Raw genomic sequence first — 18,336 nt, 5'->3', positions numbered from 1 at the left:
TATGTCTTTCAGCTTTTTTCAGATGTTCTTATATGTCCCTTGGTAGCGCTTTACCATGTCCATCAGCTAGGTCTTGCCTATCTCTGGTAAAGTTTACTGTAGGCAGTTTATCTTTAAGCTGATACTGTAAATGGGATCTACTACTTCTATTTTTTTTAATTGATATTTTCATATAGTAAAGCTATTGATTTTTTCATGTTAAGTTTGCAGTCAACCACTAGCTGAATTCTCTCATTTCTGATAGTTTTTCAATTGATTCCCTGGTGTTTTTCAGATACATATCATCCGCAGATAATTTGGCCTCACACTTTCCAAACTGTATACCTCATTTCTTTCCCTTGCTAATTGCATTGGCCAGTGCTTCTAAAATAATGTTAAATAACAATGGCACAGTGAACATACATGTTTACTAACATGATTTTGGTTTACAATTTGGGAAATTTGTACCAGTGGAATTTGATAGAAGCAATGTCCAGATCAGCATTGGGGAACCACTGACATATCATCTTCATCCGTTTATTTCTTCTGTCTGGAAGCATATTGCTATTTCCATGCTACAGAATATGAGGGAACATGAGGTCCGTAAAATTTCCTAAGATTCTGTGAGCCAGGCTGGACCCCCTCGTTATTGATGGGGAAGGGTGTGGTAACTCCTTGTATAGTCTTTGGTTATAGCCCTAGTCACTTGTGCTTTAGGCTGTTTAAGATTGACTTCTCCCACCTGGGAACCATCCTTATCACTCCATCCTGTGCTTGGCACAAAGGAGACTCTCAGATGAAGGACATCTGTCTCTTATCCTTCACTTCTTCCTGTCTCTCTGACTAGAGAAATCAGGTTCTTGAGATTCCTATCCGCCTTCTCCTGTCACCTTCCTTGAGTGGTGTTTAGGGAGCTCACAGATCTGACCAGCCTGTCTCCACGTGAGATGGTACGCAGTGCACAAGATTATCAAATGACCCAGATGTTCCAAGTCATCATAGCAGCGCAGTTTTTCAGGAAAGGATAAACCAAGCCAGAGGTGGTTGAAAATGTATTTATTTTTCTTCAAATGATCTTTTTTTCAAGCAATAAATAAAAACTGACATGTTGACTTTTCTAAAAAACGAAACCAAACAAAAAATCCCCTAGACTATATACATCCTACAGAAATACAAGCATATCAAATGTAGAAATGACATCACTCTGAAAGATGGGGCTATTTACAGAAGTTACAAGTATTGCATTGCTCTGTCTTGAAGAAGCCTCTTTCTCCTATGACTCATAAACTCTAAGGTAGGGCAGGGTCCTCTTCAAAGAGGTGGCACTCTCCATCCTTCTCGATAGACAGGGAAACTTTCAGGGAAGAACATCAACATCTGGACACTGTATTCGGTTTCCTAACAACGCTCCGCAGATCAGCTGGCTTTCGAGGGGCCTGAAAGGGCGCCTTGTTCAGGAGGTCACGTGGTCCCTGAGCTCCTGACGGAAACCATCTTATCCCTCAGCGGAGCTGAGGGGACCGGCCATGAGACCACGCTGAGCTAGTGACAAACCCCTGGCTGTGGTTTCTGCCAGACAAGCCAGCTCTGTGTTACCAAGACCCAGCCTCCAAGAGCACCTGGCCATCCAGAACGTGGCTTCCCAAACTTGGTTACACACGCAAAGCCCTTGGGGAGCTTTGAAACCTACTGATGCCTGGGTTCCCTCCTCCAGAAATCCTGCTGTACCTGGTCTGGGTTCGCCTGCTCGCAGGGTTTCAAAGCTCCCCAGCTGAGGCTGATGGGCAGCCAGGGCGAACCCCCACTTTACCAACTAAAGGCTTGGTGGCCCCTCCAATCTCACAGCCCCTTCCCCTCACGTTTGAATCACCCGTCCCACCTCCCTCTGTCCATCTTCCCGCGGATTCTTCATTTTTTCTCATGGCTTCCCAACCTTTTGGATAACTCTCTGGAATCGGGCTAGGATGGGTACCTGAGGAAAATGGTCTCAGGAGGCCACGACTGAGGCTGGGAGCTCCCGACCACCGGCTCACGGGTGGCTTCAGCCGAATACTGCTCGGGGGAAGCTCCACAAACACACTTGGGTCACACAGAGATGCCGGGAGGGAACCGGCAGCATTCTCCAGTCTCTACAGAAGATCCAGAGTGCCTACGGCTTTTGTCAACAGCACAGTTGATCTTCGGTGTAAGTGGCAATGCTTTCCAGCCATGACAGATATTTCGCGTCACCAGAAATCACTCCATGGGAGAGACATGTATTGAAACCCACTGGCCATTTGGACAGACCCTGCGGTGCTGTCTTCATTACAGCTATTCCAAGTCATCAAAGAGGCTTCTGATGGGGGAATAGTGACCCCAAATCCCTGTTTCCAATCAAGCCAATTTCCTATTTGATTTCTAAGAGTTTTGGGGCTGCTATCGAGTACAAAGAAAATGGCTTTATAAATAGTGGTTTGACGCTGTGACAGAAGACTTGAATTGGAAAGCAGGGAAAAGACCTGTCTGGGGCGGGTCCTGGGCTCCAACCGTGTGGTTGGAATCCAGTCTGGGAAAGCAGGATACACAAGTTTTGGCCAATGTACACTCATTCTGTAAAAAGCTACTTTCCCTCCTCTCTCAAGCAGTCCCTCCTGCGGGCCTATCTGCTTGTGGGAACCCACACTTTTTCAGACAGGGCTTGGGAAAGGCAGGACAAATGATGCCAACACAGGTTCATGTTTATGGAAGGAAATGTAAGGAACCTGGTCCTGTCTGGGATGTGGGGATGAGAAGGAGCCTTCCAACACTATTCCAACCTTGAGGCTTGAAGTTATTTATGGGTGAGCAAGAATGTGCATCACTTAGATCTTCAGAGGGCTAAAAAGAACCCAAAAAGCAAAACCAAAAAGCATGCTCTCGCTTCTAGACAAGTTTGGAATTACCTCTAACCTGGCACTGGGTAACAACACTGTTCCACGACACTACAAAGTAAATAACACGTGGTTTGTTCTGTCCTCCCTCCCCCCAAGCCCAACCCACCTCCTTCTTTCTCCAAAAGCCATTCCTCCATTTGGAAAGGGCCCTGAAAATGGCAGTATCCCAAGAAAGGATTCTAAGATGGCACTCAAGTGCCCTGGGTGCCTGTCACAGAAGCCACGCAGCCAGCTCCCCCGCAGAGTGTGCCCGACTCCTCACTCACTCTCTCTTGCTGTCCTAGGCTTCCACAGGACCTGAAATGGGGTGTCCACTCCCTTCTTTTTATTCACCTATTCACTTTAAAAATATTCACCGACACCACGAATTTTAAGAATGCAAGAATTTGTTGGTGTACTTCATTCCAAGCAAACCCCCTAAAATTAAAAACTCCGATTTATGCAAGAGAAAAAAGATGGTGCTTCCACTTCCAAAAGGATCCATTTTGGGTCTATCTCTCTTAGCTGGGTTCCCCAATGGCCTTGCCAAATGATTCACTGCAGGAAAAGCTGAATTGCGCCCAATTTTTTTTTAGGAGCACCTTGTATGATACGGCATTTATCACAGATGATATACAAGTTCTCAGGCAGGTCTATGAGAAAAATGCTTCCACCGCCAAACTGAGTTATTGATCACCAGAAACGGTTGCATTGTTGTGGTTTCAAATCGCTTCAGTGGCCCATGTGCCCAAGAACCAAGTGCGCTCTGCGCTCCGTATTCGCGGATGCAGTATGCGCGGATGCAGTATCCGCGGATGCAAGAATCAGCGGATTTACGCATCCACGGATTTGGGTATCCGCGATGGACGGAAGGGGTGCTGGAACCAATCCCCGGCGGATACCGAGGGAGGCTGTAATGAAAAAGTAGTCCCTTCCTTTCTTCCTCCTCCCACCCCACCCTGCCCCCTTCTCAGCGGTAACAAACGCAAGCTGATCATCATGCTAACTTGTACACACCACTTACTTCCTAACTGCTTTGACGTCTGCATGCTATTGTGCTCTGCTGATCCACATTAACATAAATATATTCTAAATTCACCATCACTAGACTCTCTGTACTTACATACTCTGAGGAAATTCTTAATAAATACTTTTATTTATTATTAAGCATAATTATTCACCTGTTGGTGGTGACTTAGAAAGGAAAACCATGTCCTAAAAGATTTCTTTAAAAAAAAAAAAAAAATTCTGTAACTACAACAATAAAAGGACCGAGCACACAGAACCAGGCACTTCTGGCAAACTTGTTTTTATCTTGTCCCTTTCCCTCCCCTCCCTCCCTTCCCCTCCCCCTCAATAAAACTGGGTGGGCACATTTGCCAGGATCTGTGGGTTTCCTAACTTAAAGCCTTACTGCTGAAAAAAATGAGGTAAGAAATTCTTATCTGAAAAGTAAAACTGACGCACAAACCAAAACCCAGGTCTTCCCTGCCCGCTGAGGAAGACGTTATTGCTCTAAGTTGGAGTGTTGTGTTTGTTTGCGTTAAATATGTTTTCGAAGTCCTTATTGCCATTCTAGCTGGCCCCACGGTTGGCCAAAGAGAGATAGATGGAAGGAGCTCTGTCGCCCCCTGCGGGCCAGTCCCGACCTGCTGCCCGCACAGGGCGCCACCCAACCCGGGCTGAGAGCCGACGGGTGCAGGGCTGGGAGGATCCGAGAGGCTCTAACAGCTGGGGGAGGTGGTGATGGGGCTGTGCAGATAGGGCAGGCTGCTGGGCGCCGGGTGCCCCCCGACGGAGACCGGGAAGCTGAAGACGAACTGCGACGTCGGGGTGGGAGTGGCCTTGCCCCGCTCGCGCAGCTGCCCCGACGGGCTGGCGGCCTCCACCGCGCAGGACGTGGCCAGCACCTGCGACTCGAACTGCAGCAGCTGCCCCATGAAGCTGAAGTTGGGCGAGATGATGCTCCGCCGCTGCTTCACGAACTCGAAGGCCTCCTCGAGCCTCACGCGCTTCTTCATCATCAGGTAGGCCAGGCAGATGGTGGCCGAGCGCGAGATGCCGGCCTGGCAGTGCACCAGCACGCGCCCGCGGCAGTCCTTCACCGCATCTGGGGCAGAGAGCAGCGCGCTGTTAGCGGCGCCCAGGTCCCCATCCTTCCCGCAAGGCGGCTGCAGGCGGCCTCAGCCGGCACGAGGGTGCGGGGAGGACTGGAGAAGAGGGGGCCCTGCGGCTGAACCCCTGGAGGAACAGCGCCTCCCAGGCTGAGGCCGCGCGGGGAGGAAACCCACGGGGGAGGGCCTCTAGAGTTCCACCCCCGCTAGAGTATTTCGGAGAATTAAGCAAACAAATGTACTACGCTTAGGAAATACGCCTGCTGAAGCTGGTGCAATCCCGGCACACACGGCAGGGTTTTCATTTGCAGGAACAAAAACAATGCCCCAATTCTCCCTATGTCTCCCTCCCCATCCCCAGAGTCTTATCCTCTGGGCACCTGGGGACGTCCAAGGAAAAGGTTCTTGGCTCTGTAAGCTAACAGCCCGTCATCCTATCCAGGGCCTGCACAACACCCCACGGGCAAGCCTTCCTACTGAGGAAGAGGGGAAGCAGGCAACCCCCCCGGATATGGCCCTTCCTAAGTCCCTCCTTCCACACACCAGTTACACGTGGTTCCCTCTTCCCTCCCACCCTCCCTCCGCCAGACTTGGGCCCAGCACCCTGGCCTGGGAGGACCCAGCACCCTGGCCAGAGCCAGCCTACCGATGTACTCGATGGCCTCCATGAACCAGGAGCTGATGTCGGCCTTGTGGTTGTCCTCTACCGGGATGCACTTGTACTGATAGTGTCCTTCAAAGTGGTTCGGGCAGTCAGAGGAGACATTCAACAAGGCTGTGATCCCCAGGGCGTCCAGCATGTCTCGCCGGGCTGCGTGATAGGCGCTGCCGAGGTAGAGGAAGGGAAGGATCTCCACGGGACCCCCCTGCACCAGAAAGGGAAAACAAAGCGTCCCCCCCCCGACAAGCAAACGTTGTAAGTGAAAGGCAACTGGGCAGGGGGCTGGGACGTGTGGGGCGGGGAGAGGGAAGCCAGTCTCAGGTGGGCTTTCACGGGCCCTGGGGAGACTGCCCGTGGACCCGGCCCCTCCAGGTTTCCCGTGTGCCGCTCGGGCCCCGGGAGGGAGCGATGGGCTCTGGCCTTTCTGCTCTGTTCTGCTATGGGCCCCACCCGCTGGCTCAGGCAGCCCACTTCCCCCGTGACAAATGAAGCTGGCCGTGCCCCACTGTTTGTGACGTGAAGAGCTTACACCCGCTACCACTGAGCTACGCGGCTTAGGCACTTATTTGGTTGGATACGCCTTCACTTGGCAGATGAAAAGCAGACGCCATGTCAACCTCACAGACAAGAGGAGGCATCCTGGCAAAATGAGGTAACGTTGGCTTCACTAATGACACTTTTCTGAGTCAGATCAACACAGGTGATCTCGGATTGGGGGAGCAGAGTTGCTGGACCCCATAAATTCACTCCATTTCCATCTAAAGGAAAGGGCTGGAAGAGGTGGGCTTGTAAGAAATGTAGTGGCATAAGCTGGTTTTCTTGGGAGAAGGGTTGGTTGATCATTTATGTCCATTTAGCATTTACAATTAACTTGTATGGGGGGCGGACAGCCGAACTGTTGTGAATTGGGGCTGGGGTTTTGGCTTCCTACAGAGCAGCCCACATGCTTCTGGCCGCCTTCCTTGCTTGTCTGCACATAACTCTAGAGGCTAAGTCAGGGACGTATGTGTTTATATTCTTTTCTTAGGCGAGGGTAATAAGAGAGGGAAGGGGAAGACTTCCAAGGAATAGTGGACTCCACCTAACATCACACCCCGATACTCAACACATTCTCCCCAAATTGAGGCACTGCGTCCAAAGCCTTTGACAAGCAGTCCTCTTCGCACCTGGTCGTGCAGTGGGGTGCCGCAGGAGCTGCAGCCCAGGTCCAAGGACTCGGCCGTGCTTGGGGGCACAGAAGGTGGGATGGCTGCCAGGGCCTTGGTTTTGGAACAGAATTCTGGGTACTCGGAGGAAAACCTCTCATAGCCACCTGTAAAGGAGAAAGATATTCAGGTTAATGGGGTCACTGAGCCAGCAGGAAACCACAAAGAACTTGAATCCTACCTGATGGAGGAGAGCTGTTGGGAAGCTGGGGCTGGTTGTACCTACACTTGCCACTGGGTGGCGCTGTGGGCCCAGAAATAATGGCTATGGAGACCTTTTTCCCCGAGATGCGGAGACTACATTGGCCAAGACTGCATCCTGAAAGCCGGAATGAAAGCTTTAGGGACAAGACTTCGGATTGGGATGCAGATACACAAAGGAGGATGTGCAGGGGAGATGAAGAAGGGATCATTTCTTTACAGTGATGACAAAGAAAGAGGGAATAGCCACTGGGGGTTTCCATGAGCACTAAGGCAGCCTTCAGCTGGCCCCTGGGCCCTAAAAAAATGTCTGTCACCCCCCCAACTCCAGCCCTTCGTTTAGAGAGGTTCTCCAATGTGGGAGAGAATAAAAAACTATTACCCTGGCACCGGCCCTTCTGGATCTCAGCAACAGAACAGATGCCAATCGCACGGCCCCATGAACAGCTGTTCCATGGACATGGGGCCAAAATGAGAGCAAACGGGCTTAAATCTAAATAAATCCCTCTTGCTACATACAGGTTTGGGGCAAGGGAGGATTTTCTGACCTGAGAGTTGCTAAGCCCTGTAATGGTTCTCTGTGGGGTCGTCTTCCGGGGAAGGGAGGTCGTTTAAGTAAAAAGAGATAAACGGCCAACTTCTCTGGAATAGTGTTAGTGCCATTCAGGAAAGGGCCGGCTGGGCGGGCGTGGGCAGAGATGCGGGCAGAGATGCGGGCAGTGAAACACACCAAGAAGAGAGACATTCAGCCTGTATCTGATTTTCTTGTGATCTCTGGGACTTCCCTTTGCGGGAAACTTACCATCTATTGTCAAGGTTTGGCCCTGCTTGTATTTTTATTTTTGCAGTTTCTGTTGGACCAAAAATGGATTATAAATGAATTCAGTAGGATCTGCGGGTTCTGGAACAACCACTCAACTGATGGTCACGTAGGCAGCTAGCCCGTTACGTCTTTATGACTAAGTGATAGGGTGGGTGCCACTGTTCCCGATCACCACTGTGCAAAGCAATTTTCCAACATGTGACGGTTAGTCAATTACTTGCCCTGAATCCCAACCCTAGAAACTACCGCTTTGGAGAGGAAAGAAAATTACGTTCGCCACATCATTAAGGCTTCCAGAAACAGGGCAGACATTTTTTCCTCTCTGACTGGTGGCCTCCTATTTCCCCCACTCCCTCCCTCAGGCTATAAATGGATATTTCTCTGGTCCCAGGCCCTGGCTCCTGCTGAGTCATAATGACCAGCCTCCCTGGAGGGAAAACCTGCTAGAGGGGCCAGTACTGCCCGCTTCAGATGTACTGGTGGCCTCAGTGGACTTCTCGTCACAGGAGCGGCCTCCCTCCCGTTATCACCCCCATCTGTCTCCTCTCCCTACAAAGCTGTAAACACCGCTGCCCCAAATGCGGTGTGTGCGGGAAGAAGAGCCAGCAAGTGCCTTTAGCTAAAGTCCCTGTGATGGGCCCCTGGGATGGGAAACTTCGGGAGATGCTGCCCTTTGGAGAAAGCGGAAGGAGAAATGGGTCACTCAACAAACGGAGGTTGATCATCTATAGGAAAAGCCATCACTTGTTATTCTAGAGACTTCTACAGGATTTGAAATTTTTTAAGTAAGATGATCCGTGTCTTTATTACATACTTTGAGCTAGTAAAATACATTTTTTTCAAAGAGATGCAAGGCATGAGTGGTGCCCTCCAAAAGCTCATCACCTAGACAGGCAGGCCAACAGTCACAGGAGGGCCAGGGCCCGGCTCCAAGGTCACAGAGGAAGAGCAGCCCTGAGGGCAGCAGGAGCCGAGGAACCTCAGAGTGGTGGAAAGAATGTTCTCACTGCTGAGAAGGTACAGGACAGGGCCCCAGACTGAAGTCCTGAAAGAGCCTCGCCTCTGCAGTCAGACTCACAGGTCTAGGTTGAATGCCAGCCCGGTGAATCGGCTGTGCAGCCTGGGGCCGTCACGGAACCTCTCTGAGCCTCTTCCTCATCTGTAAAATGTGATGAAGCTTCCAGGCCAGGAGTCTCCTGTGAGGACTGACCGGAACAGCCAGTGCTCTGCACCGGGCCTCGGGGAGGAGCTCAATGAAGGTTTTCTTTTTTGGTACCTACAGGTGACTTCAGCTTTACTGGCAACTTCTCAGACCCTGGACGGCTTTCTCCTCCTGGGCTTTACTTATTTTTTCCAGTAGGCATCTTGAGAGCTGGTAGTTAAGACAGCAGAAGAACAGGTACTGGGCGCTTCCTGAGCCCTGAGTGCCCTGCCCAATCAGGGACATCTGCCGCCTCCCAGGGTCAACCATCAATCGATCCGGGGCGGGGAGGGCCCAGCAGAACCCTCGGAGGGCTCTGAGCCTGCAGCTGACCCTGGGGGTGTGGCATGCAGGGGAGGGTGCAGGCGGCCCAGAGGCCAGACCCAGCCTGAGGGAGGCTGTCTGTCGTCACCCCCAGGCTGCTCTTAACAGGACAGAGAGACAGCAACGTCAGGAAAAGGCACCATTACAACAAAGTGGAAAAACGATTACGGAGAAGTCTGGTCCCCCTGGGGGGTTTTCAAAGAACAGGCAGAAAGGAACTAAGTGAAGAAGCAGATTTGTTGAAGGGACAGGAGCAAGGTGAGGGTTGCGGCCCCCGGTGGCAGCAGGGGGAAGGTTTTCCCACCTGAGCCGTCGCTAGCTTTGGGGGCGGTCTGTGGCTGGTAGTTACAGGGAGCACCTCCTTCTGGGGCCGCGGTGCTGCACGCAGGCCAGGCCCTCGGATGAGCTGAACGTGCCCTGGTGGGCCTGGAGCCCGCAGGCGAGGCGGTGCAGACACAGGAGTGCATGCAGCTCAGGGACCATTCAGGCCACACCCCCCAAGGCCACACGCCAGGAAGCCACCTCCGGGTATCGCATGCGTGTTAATAAAAATGACAGACCCGGGCTTCCCTGGTGGCGCAGTGGTTGAGAATCTGCCTGCCAATGCAGGGGACGCGGGTTCGAGCCCTGGTCTGGGAAGATCCCACATGCCGCGGAGCGACTAGGCCCGTGAGCCACAATTGCTGAGCCTGCGCGTCTGGAGCCTGTGCTCCGCAACAAGAGAGGCCGCGATAGGGAGAGGCCCGCGCACCGCGATGAAGAGTGGCCCCCACTTGCCACAACTAGAGAAAGCCCTCGCACAGAAACGAAGACCCAACACAGCCATAAATGAATGAATAAATAAATAAATGAATAAATAAAAATTAAAAAAAAAAAAATGACAGACCCTCTTCAAAGGAAGTGTTCATTATGTGTCAGGCTCTTCCCACACAGGTATCCAACCAGTAGCCCTAGAGGAAGGCGTGACAAGCCCCAGTTTTACAGAAGAGGAAACGGAGGTGCAGGGCAGCCCCCAGGTAAGGGCGGGACCGGCATTCAGCCCACAGAAGGGGCCTGAAAGCCACCTTGAACCTGGCCGTCAGGAGCCCACCCTGCTGCTCGCCCACCGCTGCCTCCCTCGTGGGCCTTCTCTAGGGGGCTTGCCTGCTGGTTTCATCACGCGGAGAAAGAGTTTTCACGCAGAAACAGAAAGGATGTGAACAGAGCACTGCTGACACTTCACCAAACTGCTTCTTTCCAGTGCCTTTCTAACTCCAGGTGGTCATGGAGGAGTCGTGACCAGCGTTTTTCTATTTAATGAAATAGAATAGAAGCTACTTGAATGCACTGCATTTACAGAGGGCATAATTTCATGGCACTCTGCTTTCAGAGTGATGGTCCCCGTCACAGGGACTTCAGCTAAAGGCACTTGCTGGCTCTTCTTCCCCCACACACCGCCTTTACTCCAGCCCGAGTGTGGCATTAGCCCCGTCAGGGTAGGGCTACAGACGCCTGGCCAGGTGATGAGCTACTGGAGGGTACCACTCAGGTCTTAACATCTCTTGGAAAAAAATGTATTTTAAGAGCTCAAGTTACGTAATAAGCACACGGATCATTTCACTTAAAAAAAAATTTCAAATCGTCTCGAAGTATATAGAGTAGTCCTATACTGGGTCATGGCAGAAATGAAACTGAATTTCTTAGGGTGGGTGGGATTGAAGAAGACTGCTCCCAGCCCTCTCTCCTCGGTGCCTCCCTTCCCAGCCCACATCTGTGCATGTACCAGAGCCTCGGCCCTTTCAGTAAGAGCTAGATTTAGATCTCCAAGTTTTATTCAAAACTCATGAGAGGGAAAGCTTATTGCCACTGTAGACCCGGCGGGGAGCGCTCTACCCTGTAACCCCTGCAGATGTGCAGGGTGGACAAAGCAGACAGATGTGGACGCGTCCCAGCTGACTGTGGAAGCCCAGCCAACACATTCCCTCTAAGTCCTGTTTTCCACCCTCAAAATGTAAGGATTCCAGACGATATCATCTCTAAGTTCCAACATTCTGTGATCCTGAATGTCCACAAACTACTTATTTGCAAACTACAAACTGACAGCAGGTGCCTCAAGACCTGTATTTCCAACTTCTGAACACATTTTCACAGCACATACGCCAGTGAATTCCCACCTGGTTTTCTCCTATGTCCTATTGCATGTAATTCTGTAACAGACGTGCTGACTAATTTTGACCTGTTTTTCTCATGTTCTTATTTAATAATATACCTTCTAGTCTTAAAACTCTCATTTTCTCAACTTCATTTTAAAATTTGAGAGTCTTGGGGGGGCGCGGGGGAGAAAGGACTATAATTTTCCACTTGATTCCCTTGAGGAATAACTACATCTACAGTTCCATTCTGTGCTCTTTTCATCTTCTCACACAGAAACTTTAGCTTTGAAAACTGGCTGGCCTCCTGCTCATGCAGGGGTGGGAGAGAATGTGTGAGAAAGTCCTTGGGAAAGGGCAGGCTGGCGTAGTGCTGGTCGTCTCACCATAATAGGACTCTTAATGGGGTCTGTGATGGGAAAGACTGTCTCTTGGTGGTGACGATGGTCACGGATCTTAATGTGGCTGCCAATTTTTCCCCGTGACCCTCTCCACGCTCAGAAGATCACCCGTTCACAGACAGAGCTCATGGCCTCGCTCTCTTGGGACAGCTTATCAATACGAGGCAAATGTTGCCCAGCAGGCAAGTCTGGGGACATTCGAAGGTCCTTTGGCTTTGAGAACTTCCCTTGATGTGGGTGTTGACCTAGGAAGCGCCCCTCTAAATGCTGAGCAGCATTTCCAGTTTACCTAAATGGGCTTCTCACCTTGGGGCTCGGTGTCAGGACCTCGGTCCCGGGCCAGCTGGGCTGACACCTGATGCCACACTCGGGCTGGACCTTGTTTGCAGCCCCTCCCAGTCCTTCTGTGCTATTTGCTCCGTTCAGTGAGCCGCCTTCCGCTGACAGTCTACATTTCTTCCTCTCAAACTTCCTCTTTGTTAGATGGGAACTGCCTCCCAGCAAGGAAACCAGCTATCTGGTTTCAGATGTTCTGATTTTTTCAAGGAATTTCTTGGCTCTTTAAAAAGGCCACCCTTTCTCCTCTCTGAGTTCTCTGTGCAGCCCACCTTGGTGGGGACAGCCTACCTTTCCTGTAAGCATCCAGGACAAGCCCAAGGGAGCTGTGATAGGCTTACGGACAATCAGGTTGGCACTCTCAATTTACACCTACACCCTGTCTTTAGCTGCTTTTGTTGGTTGGAAACATCCAGTTCAAACGATGCAAAGAGTAGTGAGTTTGCTTCATTCCTTACAGGTCTTTAAGGCCTTATACTAGGGGTTAGGAATTACCTTTAAGGCCTGCTTTTTTTTTTTTGGTAATTCTAACAATTCTTGGCTGTCATGGGCATTGTGTCCTGTTTGCAAGGAGAAAAGCTAGTCCTTTTGCCTTTGGGTGAAAGAGGTGTTCAACCTTAGCATCCCCCAGGACTCTGCTGTTTGATGCCACTGACCTCCTGGAAATGAGGATGGGCAGGGCAAATGGACACAGAGAGAGAAAAGACAGAAGACAGTCACCCGAACCCCCCCATAGCATTCATTACGGGCCTTGGTGGCTGTTTTCGCAGGAAGCATAATGTCAGGTCTGTATGATCAGGCCTGGGGACTACTGGGTAGGTGACTTCCAACCTGGAAGGGGAAGCTGGAGTATTTAGTTGATCTTCCCAGTTTCTCAAAACAGCTCCAGGACAGCTTTTAAATCAGAACTTGAATAAGAACTGACAAAGGTCATGGGCTGAGATGAATTTTAGATAGAAGGAAAATAAGATAATGTTTTTATACCTGACATCTTCTGCATAACAGACTGATTTATTTGGAGAACGTGGGAGGTAAACGAAGACTTCTGTTAGGGTAAGAAAATGCTCTTTTTGTCTTTCTCTATTGACCCAGGGCGGGTGGGGCGGGAGCGGTTGTCTAAAACCCTATTCCAAAGATCTATGAGGAGTGAGAAGGGGATTTCAAAGGAGATGTGTACTGTAATAAAATCTGAAAAGCTAAACTTTCTAAACTGTCCCTAAAAATGTATTACAGGATTTTAAATAAAATGAGCTTTAAAAAAAAGTTTATCCCAGTGGGAAGCTTTTACTAGCCAAAAGACCAGAAAATGTAGTGATTTGGGTTACTGCTTTTAGCAAACCTTGGGTAATATTAGGAAATGTAAAGGCCAGATAGTATTTCATTGATAGTAAGTAAAGTTTACTCTTACCTATGAATTCTTGCCTGTGGTATTAGTTATTAACTGCCTGCAATGAGTAATCAACTTTCTGCCCTTCAAAGTGGCCGAAATAGGAAAATCGGCTTTTAAAAATGCAATTAATTGGTAGAATTTGATAGCCTGTGGCCAGGAAGGGTAATAGAACTTCTGAAAATGCCCAGCTGTTTTTACTGTCCCTCCTGGACGGCAGACACCAACAATCAGTCTTCCACTGGCTTAATGTCTGACCACTTTTATTCCACACCCACCACTGCACATGAAATGAGACGCCCAGGAAGGCCCAATGGCTGCAAAATAAAGGAACAACTCTGGTGGGAAAAAAATTACCCAACCCCTAATCAATTAAGGCATTTATGAAAGATAATCTAAGGGGCTTGTCTCCCCCTGTTTCCCTTTAGTTCCCCGCCCCCAGCTCCCCCCCCCCCCCCCCCCCCCCGCCCATAAGCCCACATTTCCTGCCGTTCCACTTCTCCAAGGAATGGGAGTGCAGGAGGCACGGCTGTCCTCCCCCAGAGGCACGTTCCCGCAGCGCTGGGGGAGCAGACCACGCCCATTTCCTTCTGCCCTCACTAGGGATGCCTTTTCAGTAGAAGGCAAGAAGAAAGAGGAGCTGTGTGGAGACCGCCTCTGCTTAGCACATAAATGAAAATCAGCCAAGTTGAATAGACTAGGACCCAGTTAACCTCAAAGATGTTCTACCACCACTGCAGAACGAGCTGGAAGGAGCCCCCCCGCGCCCAAACTCTGTGAATTTTAGGCGGCTGCTTCCAAAGGCAGGTTCCCTTTGCCTAGACAAACCCAGCTGAACCTCTCCTGGCGGCTCCCGGGGGGCCTGTTCCCAGAGAGAGGGAAGTTCGATCCAGGCCTAGACACTTTCCGGCTCAGAGGATGCGGACTTTGAGAGGCAGCGGGCCGTCCTCCCTGCCCGCACCAGGTCAGACAACAGGAGGCAGTGCAGGCCTCGGGAGGAAACAGCCCTTAAAACACGCCTTTTCCGTGGGCCAGGCACCTCGCCAACCGCCAGGGGACGGTCGTTTTACCCGGAGGCTGCCCGTCCAACGCAGCCTGCACATTAGCATCTGCCTTGCGCCGGGAGGCCGGTCCGCAGGGTGGCTCTCGGTACAGGTCTGGCTCCGGGCTCTCCCGGCGGGATTCGGGGGAACCAGGGAGGTGCCGCGAGCCCGAGGCGGAAGCCTTAAAAATCCGTCTCTCTCCCCGGGAGCGGGGCCTAAGTGTCTGCGCTCCCGGAAACCCTAGGGCGGTCCTCTCCGGATTTCTTCCAGGAAGAAAAACAAAACAGAACGAACCCAGACTCCACGTGCGTCTGCCCTACCTCGAGAAGGGTCCTGGGTTCAGGGGCCGCGCAGGCAGGCGCGCGATCGGGCTCCAAATCAGGAGAGATCCAGGTCAGCGCGGCACGGAGAACACCCCAGCCAGCCCCTGCCACTCGAAGGGACTTTGGTCCCATAGACATTTCTCTCCTCGTCCCCACGAGCGCCGGCACGCCGGCAACCATGTAAAGGAGTGCAGGCGGCGTGCATCAACAGCCCGGACCCCACCTCGGCGCTCTACCCGGTCCGGGGCCGCGTGGCTCCCGGCACAGCTCGCCGGGCTTAGCGGTCCTTCCGGTGCAAGGCCCTTCCTGGCACTTTCTCTTAAAGCGCTGGGAGGAGAAGGGAGGAGCGTTTGGTTCAATCTGAGGTGCCAAAGGCCGCCCTCGTAGAGAAAGAAAAATCAGCAAAATCGCCTTAGTAGTTCAACCAAAGGTCAACAGCAGCATTTCCCCAGCAGCTGACAGGTCAAATGGCCAGGAAACAACTGCCGAGAACAAAGTCCCCCGCTGTTCACGGGGGCAAGCCTGGCCCGCCGGCACTGGGCAGTGTTGTGCTTTTTGGCAGGGGCAGCGGGGAGAGGTTTCCGCCGCGCCTCCCGCCCCATCTCCCTTCCTCTCCGGTGAGCGGGTCTGGAGAGGGCAGGGCAGGAGGGGGGGGGGGCAGGGGCGCCGACAGGGAAAGGGGCGGCTCTCTGATGGCCCGGGTCCGAAACGCCTCTCGGCTTCGGAGGCCAAGACCCGCCGCGGGCGAAGGAACGCGCGGAATGCGGCGCGAGAGGAAGGGGCGCTGCGCGGCAGGGGCCCCAAGCAACCCGGCAGGTGCGGTCGGCGCCCCCGTCCCTCCAGATACTTGGGTAGCCCTCGGCCCTTTCGGGGTTTCCGACTTGCACATTTGACAAGACCTCCCCTCCCCAAGAGTTTCGCACTTAAGCGCGCGCCGCCATCTGAGAGTCGAGTCTGAACAAAAGGTCGCACTTGTCGCAGTTTAAGAGGCCCCGTCCCGCCTTGCGTTTCCCCAAATACTCAGACCTCCCGCCTCCCGCTCCAGAGCCTGGGGATAGCCCGAGGCGGGAGGGGTTGGCGACCCTCCCGGTGGAGCTCGGAGTCGGGCAGCAGGGGAGGAGAGAACAGATCGCTCCACATCAGGCCCGCAAGCCGATCTTCGTTTTTGCGTTTATGAAGGGCTAATTTCCAGCCGGACCCGCAGGGCCCATCCCATCCCCGCGCTCATCCTCCTTCACCCCCTGCCCCATGTCTCGGGATCTCTGGGTCGGACTCAGTGCGGGGCCCTGACACGCCAAACCGACAGGCCTAACCTGTCCCGCCACCTCCCGCACCGTGGCACTTGGGAGCACTTCCCTGGACTCGAAGGTGGGCAACGCAGCTGAGTCGCTTCGCCCGCAAGACCAGACCGTTAGTGGCTGTAAACAATCGTAGAATCGCCAGGAAGGGTCCGTAATTTCAGGTGACGGAGCCCTCACCGTCTCTGAGGACCTCAGGAGCTCACGCTTGCACACAAACGCACAGAATCCTTGCACACCACGCGCACACACCAGTACGCACAAAGGAGTGCGCGGGAGGGATCCCGCAGCCACGAGTCCCTCCAGGCACTTCTTCTCCTGCCCACTAAGGCTCAGGCCGCGGAGCCCCGCCGCATCGACCCTCCAGCTCGCGCCCGGCGCCGGCGTTTACCTTTGAGCAGGCAGATGTCAGTGCGCTCGGCGTTGCGTCGCAGCGCCTGCACCACCAGTGACACGGTGCTGTCCTCGCGGAGGCTCTCGGCGCGCGGGCTGCGCTCGTCGTAGACGATGACGGCTGAGTAGAGGCCGGAGCGCAGGCGGGCGCGGACCTCCTCCTCCGCGGGCAGGATCTGCTCCAGGCTCACCGAGCCCTTGGCCCGCCGCCGCACGATGGTGTTGCAGCGCACATTGACCGAGCCTCGGATGTAGCCGGCACTGTGCGCCAGGAACGGTCGGCAGTCCAGCAGCAGGCACTTGCCGCCGCTCAGCAGCCCCAGGGCGCCGTGGCTGCCGCTGCCGCTGCCGCCCGCGCCGCCACCGTTCTCATCCCGGTTCATCAGCCTTTTGAGCACGCTGCAGTCCATCTCCCGCAGCTCCTCCACCGTCACCATGGTCGCCAGGAACCGCGGCTACTGGGCACGCGAGGAGGCGAAGGACGCCCGGGCCAGCTGGGCTGCGGGAAGGGGCGAGCGGGGACTAAGGGAGGGCGCGGGCAGAAGTGGCCGCAAACTTGGCCCTTAGGGGCTCCCACGGCCGAACCTCTTCTCCCCGGTCCCCTTCCTCCCGCAGCCTCGCAGTTACATAGCAGTCCGAGCGGCCTCGGGCGCCAGGCAGCACGGTGCCAAGGGGGAGGTGGCGGTCGAGGGGAGTGTGTTTACGGGAGAGGACCAAGGGCTCCTTTCCGTTGTCGCCTCTATTGTATTTTGCCCGTTGTGCTGCTCCGGCCGCCGTTCCCCACGAACTGCTGGAGCTACGCGGTCTGCCCCAGCCAGAGTTTCCTCTCCTCGGCTTATAGATTTATTAATGCTCCTCTGCTCTCCCCCGGGAGGGGGCAGATTCATTACTACCTCGCGAGGCCCCGCCTCTTTCCATTCTAGGTCGCGAGCCCTGCTCCGCCCCCCGCGCTCGCTCCCCGCCCCTTCGCGACTCCCCTCGCCCCACCGGTCCCACCCCCTCCGCCCGCCCGGGCGCGTGAATGGAGTACCGGCCGCTCGCGCCCAGTCACGGGGACGCGACGTCACAAAGAGCGGAGTAAACAGGGCGCGCGGCTCTCGCCGCCAGGCCCATTCATAAAACCAAGACCTAGAGGATGAGGGAGGAGGCCTCCGACCCGCGGGCGAGCCGCAGCGCCCGGACTTCGTGAATGGAGCTTGGCGGCGCCTCTCCCCGGCCTCCGCGGCTCGCGTGCAGCCCGACCCGAGTCGCCGTGCAGCCATCGCACCCCGCCGCGGTGGTGGCGGCGGCGACCGGGGGAAAACAAAGTCGCCAGCCGAGAAGCCGGCCTAGCGGAGGCCTGGGCTCGGTTTCGAGGTTTCATCCCTCTTCACCTCCGTGCTTCCCCCTTAACCAGCCTCGCAGGTGTCCCCCACGTACCCTAGTGGACTGGGGAACCCTGCACCGCAGCCCAGGCGGCCCGGCCCTCCTCGCCCCAGGCTTAAGGAGTGCGTTCGGCCGGCCAGCAGTTTTTTCTCTTGCGATTCCTCAGCCATGAGCTTCTGCCTTAGCCTGATCGATTTTCATCTTACACCATTAAATCAGCTTTATAGCTTCCCGAGGAACGTGGGCAAACCCCAACCCAGAC

General features: G+C 53.7%; 1 protein-coding gene across 1 annotated transcript; it reads right to left on the bottom strand.

The window, feature by feature from the left end:
• Positions 1-1,020: 1,020 nt before the first annotated feature.
• DUSP4 (dual specificity phosphatase 4) lies at positions 1,021-17,584 on the bottom strand. Its single transcript, XM_007174052.2, has 4 exons — positions 16,708-17,584; positions 6,812-6,957; positions 5,631-5,850; positions 1,021-4,980 (listed from the first exon to the last, which is right to left on the bottom strand). The coding sequence occupies exons 1-4, from the start codon at positions 17,144-17,146 to the stop codon at positions 4,595-4,597; spliced, it is 1,191 nt and encodes a 396-aa protein (XP_007174114.2). The 5' UTR covers positions 17,147-17,584; the 3' UTR covers positions 1,021-4,594.
• Between the last annotated feature and the right edge of the window lie 752 nt (positions 17,585-18,336).

Source organism: Balaenoptera acutorostrata, chromosome 21, assembly GCF_949987535.1.
Source record: "Balaenoptera acutorostrata chromosome 21, mBalAcu1.1, whole genome shotgun sequence".
Taxonomy (NCBI): Eukaryota; Metazoa; Chordata; class Mammalia; order Artiodactyla; family Balaenopteridae; genus Balaenoptera; species Balaenoptera acutorostrata.
The sequence above is the reverse complement of the archived record's forward strand: the minus strand, read 5'-3'. Positions and strand labels throughout refer to the sequence as shown.

Coding starts and splice junctions, on each gene's coding strand:
- DUSP4 (XM_007174052.2), bottom strand. CDS start 17,146: ATGGTGACGGTGGAGGAGCTGCGGGAGATGGACTGCAGCGTGCTCAAA. Junction 6,958..16,707: donor TGACATCTGCCTGCTCAAAG/GTAAACGCCGGC, acceptor TCTCCTTTACAG/GTGGCTATGAGAGGTTTTCC. Junction 5,851..6,811: donor GCACCCCACTGCACGACCAG/GTGCGAAGAGGA, acceptor TTTCTGGTGCAG/GGGGGTCCCGTGGAGATCCT.